This window comes from Brassica napus, chromosome C3 (assembly GCF_020379485.1).
Source record: "Brassica napus cultivar Da-Ae chromosome C3, Da-Ae, whole genome shotgun sequence".
Taxonomy (NCBI): domain Eukaryota; kingdom Viridiplantae; phylum Streptophyta; class Magnoliopsida; order Brassicales; family Brassicaceae; genus Brassica; species Brassica napus.
The window spans coordinates 21761029-21773393 of NC_063446.1; the positions used below are offsets into that span (position 1 = coordinate 21761029).

Genomic DNA, 12365 nt, shown 5'->3' on the forward strand with positions numbered 1-12365 from the left:
TGTATTAAGATTTTTAAAATTTTGTTTATCAGCTTCTTCTTCTTCCGTAACTCTGTGAAAAGCGAAAAAGTTTGGTTATAATATTTTTACATTTTTACCTAAAAAGAAAAAAAATGTTGGCTAAAGAAAATATCTCAAAAGCAGTCTACTGAAACCCTAAATTGAAACCGTTCATCTTAACCGTTAAATCGTTAAAAGGCCCAACCTTATAATCCATCACCGTCGATTCGACCTGACCCTCCTTATATTTGTACACTAGCTCACACGTGATAATCACAATCTAGGTAAGAGAAAGTCGTTCTCTGTCAATTAAAACAAATCTAATCTTTGCGTCGTCACCGTTTGAGTTCGTCTCTCTTCTCTCTAGGGTTCTTCTTCTTCTACAGGCTTCCGCTAAACATGAGGTATAACAGTAATCCTTTCATGGCATCTCTCCTTAACTATTATTCCGTTTGACGAATCGTCTTCTCAGATTCGTGTGTGCGCTATTGTTTTTTTGTTGCTTCGCCGCTCACTTCCAAGTTTCCATTTTTCCTCATGTGTTTGTTTTGTAAACTCAGTTTCTTTATAGTAGCGGTAGATTCAAAGCTACGCTTTTAATGGGTTCCTGGGGAATGAAGAAAGTTAAGGTTTTTAAATTGGGTCTTAGGGTTTACTATATTGCGTATCCGTTTACTGTTGTTTAAGCCTGAATCTTAGAGCTGTTGGGTTCAGGGTTTAAGGTTTAAGTTTGTGTTATAAATTTGTATATATGAAGCTTCAGTTTACGGTATTGAATCAGATGACAGTTACTTGCCTGTGTTGGTGTCTTAGTTGTGTATGTATGCGTTTGGTCTTTTGCTGAAGTTGCAGACATATTGTTAATGTGTTAGATGTGTCTGTGTTTGGTGTCTTAGATGTGTCTCTGTGTTTGGTGTTTTCTCTTTTGATATGTTTGCTATGCATTTGATTCTTGAAAGTGATTGGTTTTCATGTGTTCTACAGCCGTCATCCTGAAGTTAAGTGGGCCGAGACCACTGACAAGATTTTCCTCACCGTAGTATTAGCGGATTCCAAGGAGACTAAAGTTAATCTTCTCCCAGAAGGAGTCTTTGATTTCTCCGCAAAAGCTGGTCCTGAAAATCACGTTTATGAACTTAAACTCGAGCTTCACGATAAAGTCAACGTTGAGGTGTGATTCATTGACTAACCTGGCCTTGATTGTCTCATTTGTTAGGTTTCTAAAACCTTTCATTCATTTTCAGGAAAGTAAGATCAACATTGGAGAAAGAAGCATCTTCTGCATAATAGAAAAAGCAGAGCCAGCAAGGTGGGACAAGCTAATCCGTAGAGGGAAAGCGCCACACTATGTTAAGGTTGATTGGGACAAGTGGGTAGATGAGGACGATGAAGGCAACGCTGGTTAGCATTCATCTTATAAGCTTATATAACTGTTCTTTTGTACTCTCTCTAACGTTTTGGAGATGTTAATGTGTTGGTTCTTTTTTTTTTTTTGATTCAGGTGCCGGAGATATGGATATGGGAGGAATGGGTGGAATGGGTGGAATGGATTTCTCGGTTTGTTTCTAGCTTCTGATGTTGTTTATCTTACTATATATATCTAACTTTGAGAAATGACTCCATGGTCGGTTCTTGCTTCTTGCTTCTTGCAGAGCTTGGGTGGAATGGCTGGACTTGAAGGACTTGGCGGCATGGGTGGACTTGAAGGACTTGGCGGCATGGGTGGTATGGGAGGCATGGGTGGTATGGGTGGTATGGGAGGCATGGGTGGTATGGGTGGAATGGGTGGCATGGAAGAGTTTGAAGACAGTGATGATGAAGGTAAGGGTTTCTAAAGATTGTTTTGGTTTAAGTGTGGTCACATCTTCTTGATGAACTGAGAGCATTTTGCCTAGTTGAATGCATTTGTTATTCAAGTATCTCGTATTGCATTTGAGATGTTAAGTACACTTTTGTGTTTCTCTGTGTTGCGCACCTAATGAAATGGTTTCTTTTCTAAATGCAGAAGAAACCGCAAACTCTGGAGACAAGAAAGATGAAGCTGCCAAGGAAGAAGCGAAGGCAGAAGAACTCACAACATCTGCTAAGGAAGACAAGTGAAGACCACTGTTTCAGAGAGGAAACCATATGGTTGGTACTGTTAGCTTTCAGGGTTTATGAAGCTCTTTTTTAGTTAAAATGTTGTCACTCTGTTTTGCTTTTACGGATTTGTTTTTCACTTTTAAGTATGCATTGTTGTGTGGTTGGTTATATGGTTGGTTCCAGATGATCTCAGACTTGCAATTTTTGGCAGTGACAAGTTTCTGTGGAAACCTTTTCTATGTCTATTGCCAAGACTATCTTTTTTACAACATAGCTAAAGATTTCCATTTGAACAGACTTCTCCTCCTTCACTCATGTGATCTTTACACACAGAAAAGTGATAATGCAAATTATAAATCATTTTATCTTTTGATTACCATGTGAAGTCATCTATATAACTCTTTGTGTATATCATCGAGATTTTAATGACAATAAAGGTCCTCAGGCTGACTAAAGAAAGGTAACTAATATTTGAAAAGAGAAGTTCAAATATGACCGACAATATTTAAGAAATAAATAAGAGATGTTTGGCCAAATATATACGTCAAATTAGTACGACGTGTAAAATACCCTAACTGTATTGAATGAAGTTCCCATGAGACGCAACACAGGATGATGACACAAAAGTCTCATGGATGTGGCGTAAATTTTTAAAGAGGTCTGGCCAGATGATACACTTCTGTAAAATCGAAGTGAGGAATGGGGAATCAACTTCCTTTTGGGATTCTTCGATGGGTTGTTTGATGGATGGGACAGGCCCACGCGGGGAAATTGATATGGGCATCGGTAAGAATGATACGGTTTTAAGACAAAGAGAAGAAGTAACCCACTGATCAATATGTGTGGAATGGGATTATAAACTTCATCTCGCAGAAGAAAGGATCTCATGTCCGTATCTTCCTTACTCGATATGTGTTCTGGCTGCTAGACACACAATATGGAGAGACCGTAATGCTCGAAAGCGCGGAGAGAACCCGAAAACTCAGGAGGTCCTTGATCAAAACTATCGATAGAATTCTATAGCTGATGATGCAAGATCAGAGGCTCGTGAATGCATACCAAGTTCGGATTGAAGCTGTAACCTGTGAGAACATATAAGAAGTCTTTAATTTTATTCTTGTTTGAAAAGGAATCATAAACAAGTAACGTGTAACAAAGTGTATTTTCTTTTGAATCAAGCTTAACATTTTATTCAAAAAAAAAAAAGGAGTGCACACTGTCACAACGGGAGATCATGATTCCCGAGCCTGAGCTGAGCCTGATCCTGAGAATGATAAGTGCCTTGTAACAAATGGATGGTTCAGCAGCTCAGCCGCAGTTGGCCGCTCTTCCGGGTTCACTTTGAGACATTGAACAATGAAGTCTCGAGCCTCTAGTGATAATGTATCCGGAAGCTCCCCCTTTCCGATCCTAAGCAGGGCTTGATTCTGCATGTTTGCACAAAATCTGACATCAATTCTTATTTTTTACTTGGAAAAACCCATAAAAATATTAAAAAAATGAAAGATCTAATAAAACACCAACACTTATAGATCTTGACGACTTACTGGGTTTTTTAGATCGCAGTAGGGGACCTTCCGAGTCAGCATTTCAAGCACTGTGCACCCAAGGCTCCATATATCAGCTGAACTTCCATACTTGTAAGTACGATTCGGGTTAATAACCTGAATAAAATTGTTACACTCCATTTAGAATCAACCATACAAGTACCGCCATAGCAGTATGCACTGTAAAAGTTCACATATGGGCATAATAAGTCTGAGCAACCAACTTCACGCCTCATTAACAACAAAAGTTCAAGATCCAAAAATTATGTTGAAGTGCGACATGTTTTGTCTATCATTGTAATCACATAATAAAAATAGTAGAAAGGAAAAGTGTGATGATCTCTTAGAACAATACCTCTGGAGCCATCCAGAATGCATGGAGTCCCCTTGCAGGACTTAATATCGTTCGATTTTGACACCTAAATAATAATCAAGAAAGGGGCAAGAGCGATGAACCAAATGGAACCATCGTAAGAGTAAAAAACTATAACATCTATAAATGGAAAAGAACCTCTGCCCATCCAAAATCTGCAAGCTTAACAGCTCCACTGGCGTCCACCAATATATTTGCACATTTAATGTCCCTTTGTCGCATCAAATGACGAAAGTAAGGGAAACAGGAAATGCTTAGTAAATACAGAAAAGTTTCTATTAATCTTACAGGTGGATAAAACCTTCTCCGTGTAGATAATTCAAGGCATCAAGGATTTGTCTTGTGTACGTGGACACTGCAGAGTCCGGAATCTGGTATCTTTGGTAAAGTCTTAGAATGGAACCTTGGGTTACAAGGTCAAGAAAGATAAACATATTCGACCCATCCTGCACACAGCAAAAGGCGTTAGTAAAGATAAATAAGATTCGACCCAACCTCCTTTAAGGGTGATTGAGCAAAGAAAATGCTTAGGCAAGTGTGAACAGGAAAGTCAGAACCTTGTCTGTACCACGGTATCTCACGATATTCTGATGCTGAAGCTGGCTAAGTAGTGCAATCTCCTATATAAAAAAAAATGAAAAATGAGTCAAAATCAAGGAGGATAATATAATCAATCAATATATCTCAACCCTTTCGAGTTGTTGAATACATTCTTGTGCCTGACTTCCCTGTTCAAGTAGTGAAACTTCCTTGACAGCAAAGAAGCTCCCATCACTATCCATACAAAAAAAAAGTATCTTCATCAACCAAATGCATAAAGGAAAGCTCTGTATTCTTTCCAACCAAGAATTCAAATTCAATCAGTACGACTTACCCTGAAATGCCTTCATACACGGAGCCAAATGATCCTCGTCCCAGAAGACCACCCTTCAGCCAAGACGTGATGATACCACCACCACCTGAATTGCCGTCATAGACGGAGCCAAATGATCTTCGTCCCAGAAGTTGACCGTTAAGCCAAGACATGATGATAGATCTGGAAGAATATATGGGACAAGTATCGGATACTGTGCTAGAGGAGGAGTCACCATCACCACCCTCATCAGCAGGTTCGAGAAACCTACTTTCCCCTACTTCCTGATCAACCTTGTCGGAAAAAGAAGAGGAACTTGGACGCCTAACTACTTCATCTTCTTGAGCAAAATGGGTAAGGAAATCCCAAGATGATCCTCGGTAATCAATAAGAGGTCCTTTCGAAGCTAACAAATTCCTAAAACTCCCTCTCTCGCTCGTCAACTCAGAGTCAGCAGTACCACTAGGACCTGCTTCATTCAGATACTTGTGAAACTCGTGGTCGGAACACTTGAACTTATCTCGCTTCTCGGAAGCTTCCCATGCGTCAAAAGAAGTAGCCAACTCGTCAGGATCCGTGTCCCCATCTTCACCTCTAAAGTTCCGGAAACTGGTTCGATCTGGGAACTCTAGAGAGCGGGTCATCAGAGCACTCCAACGAGAAGAAGTCGAAGCTGAGATATCTTCAGATAAGCTAGAAAAAGACGCTGCGTCGGCATTTTTATGCTTCACCACGCCACTACGCTCTAACCGCCGGACCCGGACCGCCTTTTTAACGCCTCTACGACCCGACGACTTCTTCATAACAGCCTGTCGATTTTTTTTGGTAGCTAAGATTCATATATTATCTGAATTGGATGGCTTAAAAAGTCATGAGTGTTGCAAAAGTCAAGACACTGCATTACTGCGTATTGCTTTTGAAGTGGATTCCATAATATTCATGTTTACAGTCATACTAAGTGATTGAGCACGGATATAAATATTTTAAAAATAAATATATTATAATTAATGATTGTTAATTATTTTTAATTTTAAATTAATTTATAATTTATATGTATCATTTATATTAATAATATTACGTTACTTTAATTATACATATGATTTTATATATGATATATCTAATCGATTTTGTTGTTTTTCAGTCGATTTAGTTATCATTTGGGTAAATTTGATTGCATCTATGAATTCAACTGTAATATTTTTATTCCATATATTAACATTTTGGTTAATTTCTTATTTGCATTTAGGTGGTTGTTGTCTTAGATATGTGAATATATTTTATGAAGATTATGTATAACTTAAGATATATTGTGCTTAGAATAAAATAAAAAAAAAGTAAACTAAAGTGTCTTATTCCAAATTACATAAATTAATATAACGACGATAATATTCTGAAGTCTCATGCATATATATAAATTTTACAAAAGAACTAAATTGTAACAGTTGGTTAATATTCTATTTTCATTTTTAATATGTTTTGAGTTGTCCTATGATTTATATTTATAAAATAAATTACTATTCTTATAAAATTATATATTCTTATCATATTTAAATCTATGATTTTAGATATAAGTTGGATTAGTCGAATCACTCATGTTGTGAGTATATTGAGTTACATATATTCTTTCAAATTCAAAATGAAGTATAATTATTTTTTTATTATAATTAAGTCAAATGTGGATGTATTTTCATAACATTTATCAAATTATATGTTGATGTTTGTAAAAGAATATATTAGAAAATAAAACGATGATCAATAGTAAGTTACATGCGTAAGTAGCTGATAAATTTTTGAAAGCTCGTGAGCACATATCAATATTTACAATAATTAAAATATTTTATAAATTCTAAATAACTTTATACCTTTGATTTATTGGACGGAGACTAAAATTTATTTTAAATAATCTTAAAAATGAGAATTCAGATTTGCTTTGGTATTTTGATTATGGTTCTATTAAGTTACAAAAATAAAACATAAAATTTAAAAGCAAATTTAATATTAAGAAAAAAATAACTTTAACAATGATAAAATATAATATATCTAACTCATTAAACTATTTTGTAAATATTTGATCAAACGATGTTTATTTTGAAATTTTTTTTTAGTTTTTTTAATATCTCTTAAAAATAAAAATTAAAAAAATGTGATTGTATTTAAAAAAATATTATATAAGTAAAATATAATTCATCGATATTTTTTTGCTGTAATTGAAAGATATTATAGTCAACTAAATATATGAAAAATAAATAAAACATTTGAATATTACTAATTATAAACTGTTTTTAGACAATTAAACATATATCAGTTTCTGTTACTTAATTATTTTATGTAATCATCTAAGAAAATATATAGATATGTAAAAATATTTTTATTACTTTGAATTTTTTTTGTATTGTTTAAAATTATGTTTTAAAATAAATACTATTTATTTTTCTAATATCAAGATTATCTGTGTAAATTTTTTTTAATGAAATCACATTATATAAAAATTTATAATTTTTATCTAAGAAAATATAGATATAAAGAAAGTATTTAAAAATAATATTATAAAAATTGTGATTGTATTTAAAAATAATATTATATAAGTAAAATATAATTTATCGATATTTTTGTTGTAATTGAAAGATATTATAGTCAACTAAATATATGAAAAATAAATAAAACATTTGAATGTTACTAATTATAAGATCTTCATAGATTCATCTACAGGTTTCCCTATTGAACGCAACTGGTCGCAAAAAGATGCATACTCAGGAGCATAAGTTGAGAAAGATTTTCCTTGTTTGGAGAGCAACTGGAGCTTGCGTTTTAAGTCAAACTCACGACTGACGGAACTTCTGTTGTAGGTGTTTGCTAGAGCCAACCAGACCTCATGAGCAGTAGTCAAGGCACACACTCTTCCTAACGCTTCGTCTGAAAGCGTTCCAAAAATCCAAGATTTCACCAACTGATCAGTACAAAACCACGACTCATGAGCTGGATTCGGCACTTGTTGAACCTCTTCACCAACTCGTTGCTCGACTGTTGTTGCAGGCTCCTGATAGCGTCCATTTACAAACCCCAGAAGCTTCTGACTGCTAAGAAGTGACTCCACTTGTGTTTTCCATAACAAGTAGTTTGTGTGGTTAAGACGGATCGTGACACAACTCGCAACATGAACTTTTGCTGGAAACGGATACTCCACAGGATTATTAGCCATCTTCACCTGTTAAGGTTTGAAGGCTCTGATACCATAAAAAGATTTCAAGAACAAGAGAGATTTTCTGAATAATACTTTTATTGATTCATTTCGGCTAACATTTTCAGAGACATTACATCACTTTATATACAAGGGAGCTACACACATGAAACCCTACACGTGGCAATCTTATCCTCGTTCTCTTCTGTCAGCAAGCTGTCAAAACGGTTCTTCAGTAGGAGAGGAAAATGCCTCGACTTTGTCTTTTGTGCCAGCTCCACTTCACTGTTTTTGTGACCGTTGTGATGAGTCTGAGCACTTGGACCTGTGTTGGGCTTGACTGAAGTTTGACTTACGTTGGGCCTACTTATCTTCTCCTCCCTCTTGAGAGTCTCTGTTTCACATAACAGAGCATTTGTCTCTTTACAAACGACCTCGAAGTCTTTTGGAGAGTCCCCACCGTTGACTCCTAAAACATCAACGAAGACTTTCTCACACTCTCTGTGCACCGTAAGTTGTTGCATCTCCTCCTTATAAAATATAGGATGCTCAATTATCTAAACCAAAGCAAAAACAAAAATAAACATAGAGAGCCATGTTCCTCAAACTACTCACCATCGTCTTCTTCTTCTTCTTCAGCATACTCTCGCAATCCCTACAACCTTCATCCCAAAACCTCGAGTTCACCTTCAATGGCTTCTATCCTCCGTTGAGTGACATATCCGTCCAAGGAATTTCCAGCGTCACACCCAAAGGTGTCCTGAAGCTAACCAACTTTACTACCACGGGCAGCGGTCACGCCTTCTATAGTAAACAAATCCGGTTCAGAGATTCACCAAACGACACCGTTTCGTCCTTTTCTACAACCTTTGTCTTCGTTATCCGCCCTGTAGTCCCGGGCATTGGCGCTGAGGGCATGGCCTTCGTCATTGCTCCTAACTTTAGCCTCCCAACTGCAGCTCCCAGCGAAGACCTAGGTCTCTTTAACATCATAAACAACGGTAATGATTTACATCATGTATTCGCTGTTGAATTTGACACGGTCCAAGATCCCTTAGACGATCCCGACAACAACCATGTCGGAATCGATATCAATAGCTTGAAGTCAGTGAAAACTTCACCGGCTGGGTACTGGTACGATAATGATCAGTTTAAGAAGCTAACTTTGGTGAGTGGTAAGCCAATGCAGGTTTGGGTCGATTAAGATGGTCGTACCCATTGGATCAACGTAACGATGGCTCCATTTAGAAAGGAAAAACCTAAAAAAGCGCTTGTATCTATTGTCCGCGATCTATCCTCGGTTCTTTTGCAAGATATGTTCGTAGGTTTCTCGTCTGCTACCGGTACGATTTTGTCGGAACATTTTGTTCTTGGGTGGAGTTTTCGAGTGAAGGGCAAAGCTCCATTGTTGACCTTATCAGAACTCCCAATGGTGAAGCAAAGGAGCTGGATGACATGGTTTGCCCTCATGTTTGTCTTCCTCCTTTTATTTACCATGCATCTTTTGTATCATCCCCTGCTTGGTTATTTGCTCCCCCATATGCCTCGTGCGCTGCATCTTGAGGAGGAGGAGAAAGTTTGCGGAGGAGATTGAAGATTGGGAAACAGAATTCGCTAAGAACCGAATGAAGTTCAAGGACTTGTACTATGCCACCAAAGGGTTCAAAGATAATGGCCTTCTTGGAAGAGGGGGCTTTGGGAGCGTTTACAAAGGTGTTATGCCGAAGACGAAGAAGGAGATCGCCGTGAAAAGAGTCTCGAACAAATCCCAGCAAGGTTTGAAAGAGTTTGTCGCTGAGATCGCGAGTATTGGTCGAATGAGTCATCGAAACTTAGTCCCTCTCTTGGGTTATTGCCGCCGGAAGGATGAGCTTCTTCTAGTGTACGATTACATGCCTAATGGAAGTTTAGACAAGTATTTGCACAATAGTCCGGAGGTAGCTCTCGACTGGAACCAGAGGATTAAAATCATTAAAGGTGTGGCCTCTGCCTTATTCTTTCTTCACTAGGATTGGGAACAAGCCCTGTTCCGGAACGCGGTAGGCGCTAGTCGGGCGGTCGGGTTGGGCCTAGCGCCTAAAGAGAAAATCGGGGATTAATCGGAAATTATGCGGGGCGGAATTTTTAGATGGTTTACTATGTTATAAAACATGTTAATCTTTAAATGTGTATAACATTAATACATTTTCATGTTTAAGATTGTATAAAACACACAAATAGAATATATAAACTTAATATAGTGCAATTTTCATCAAAATAATGAATATAAATGATATTTATAAAATTTTAGATCAAATAAACAAATAAAAATATTATTAAAACTAAAAAAAAAATAAAAAAAATATAAAAAAATATAAAAAAAAATATAAAAAAATAAAAAATAAATTAGGCGGCCGCCTAGGCGGCTAGGCGGTCATTTAGGCGGCTAGGCGGTCATTTAGGCGGTATAGGCGGAAAAAAATCGGATATCCGATTTTTTAAACCGATTTGGCATAAATCGGGCGGAAAAGTGACGCGTAGCGCCTAGGCGGCCGATTTTTATAACAGGGGGAACAAGTGGTGATTCACCGTGATGTAAAATCCAGCAACGTCTTGCTAGACGCGGAGCACAATGGGAGACTTGGAGATTTCGGTTTAGCTCGGTTGTGTGGTCACGGTACGGAACCTGAAACCACCAACGTCGCAGGTACATGGGGCTATCTAGCCCCCGATCACCTCAGGACTGGACGGGCCACAACCGCTACCGATGTTTTTGCATTTGGGGTGCTCTTACTAGAAGTGGTGTGCGGTAGACGACCTATCGAGTTTCAGAACCGAGAGAGCGGTGAGAGGGTATTTCTTGTCGATTGGGTTTTTCATTTTTGGGAAGACGGAAACATCTTGGATGCCAAAGATCCGAATCTATGGCATGATTATGAAGTAGGAGAGATCGAAATGGTATTGAAGCTAGGTTTGTTGTGCTCACAGTCTGATCCAGAGAATAGACCAACTATGAGACAGGTGCTACATTATCTAAGGGGAGATGTATTGTTACCAAATCTGTCACCGTCGGATTTGCGTGGAAGTGAAAGATTGTTGGGAATTCCCGAAGTAGGATTTAGTGAATCAAGCTTGTCTACCGGTGGATCTTCGGTTACTAACTCTCTACTGTCTGTTGGGAGGTGAGTTGTGAATATCTGTGTTTTGCACAATTTCACTTCAGATGTAAGAAATAATTAATCATAAATATAATCTTATGATTAATGTTGTATGTTGAACGGTTGAAATGAATAATTATACATAATTTGTATGTCCATTTTGCGACAGATTTTCCCTTCTGATTAATGCTACATTACTATTGTAATATCCCGACCGCCACTGTCGTCCTACACCCCCCTCTTTCGACACATGTTCCCATCCTAGTTAATTTTAGTAACTTTCAATCACTATATATTTTTTGTGTGTTTTAACCTTATTCACACGATATTGGAAATTAGTTCTCCACTAGTATTCTACCCGTACTTCGTACGGGAAAAAAGGAATAATTTATTATGTTACAACAATGTGTTTTTTAACAAAATGTATTTACCGAATTCATGCTAATACTCAATGTATTTATATTTGTAGACAACACATATAATACTAAAGTTCTATTAGAATAATAATAACATGCTCTTTTTTAGACGAACAAAGTGATTAATAGTCATCTTCTAAATTTCAGTTTAATTTTCAATTCACTTTACTTGGTTGCAAGGTTTGTGTTATCTTTTGTTATGTTTCTCCTACAACATTTAGAGTTTTGGTTCCTCTGATCATTATGCTTAAATATACATAAACTGAATGTAAATATTTTTACTCTGAAAATTTCTTTAGTTTGGAATGCAAATTTTTTGCAAAATTTCAGTTTCACACTGTATGTAAAATATCAATTATGAATCTTATTTTTAAGATATTATATTTTTATTTAAAAGAACATCTGATTCTAATTTCTCTGCTTATTATACATAATTATGATTTTAAATAAACCAAGAAAAGTATACTTGTTCTTCAGGTAGCATTTCAACAGAAAATTGCAACGGAATAATATTATAGATGCTATCATTATGATTTTTATTTTATCTTTGCAAGAACATGAAGAAAACACAAATATCAATCCAAGAGAACAATACAACATACGATACTTTTTTATTATAAAAAGTTAGTAAAATACGATATTTATACCTGTTATTCCACTTTTGTTGATAGTCTTCTTGGGTAGTGTTAGATATCTGCTCTTTTCACATCTTTGAAATTTGCATATCAGTCAATCATTATATGTTAGTTTCTTTCAAAAGTAAGATAAAAATTTTCGAA

The 12365-nt window shown here is 36.5% G+C and overlaps 1 protein-coding gene and 2 pseudogenes across 2 annotated transcripts; 2 read left to right on the top strand and 1 right to left on the bottom strand.

Annotated features, from left to right (window-relative positions):
- Positions 1-248: 248 nt before the first annotated feature.
- LOC106438678 (co-chaperone protein p23-1-like) lies at positions 249-2369 on the top strand. Of its 2 annotated transcripts, XM_048751077.1 has the most exons (7): positions 249-404; positions 985-1171; positions 1245-1401; positions 1502-1557; positions 1653-1743; positions 1789-1821; positions 2006-2369. In XM_048751077.1, the coding sequence occupies exons 1-7, from the start codon at positions 400-402 to the stop codon at positions 2098-2100; spliced, it is 624 nt and encodes a 207-aa protein (XP_048607034.1). In that variant the 5' UTR covers positions 249-399; the 3' UTR covers positions 2101-2369. The 2 variants fall into 2 exon arrangements, with proteins under 2 accessions (XP_048607034.1, XP_048607033.1); XM_048751076.1 differs by having other exon boundaries at positions 1653-1821.
- An 806-nt stretch (positions 2370-3175) lies between these two features.
- On the bottom strand, positions 3176-5658 carry LOC106442021 (annotated as a pseudogene).
- Positions 5659-8164: 2506 nt separating this feature from the next.
- Positions 8165-11378, top strand: LOC106397358 (annotated as a pseudogene).
- Positions 11379-12365: the final 987 nt, after the last annotated feature.

Coding starts and splice junctions, on each gene's coding strand:
- LOC106438678 (XM_048751076.1), top strand. Junction 1,402..1,501: donor GGACGATGAAGGCAACGCTG/GTTAGCATTCAT, acceptor TTTTTGATTCAG/GTGCCGGAGATATGGATATG. Junction 1,558..1,652: donor TGGGTGGAATGGATTTCTCG/GTTTGTTTCTAG, acceptor TGCTTCTTGCAG/AGCTTGGGTGGAATGGCTGG.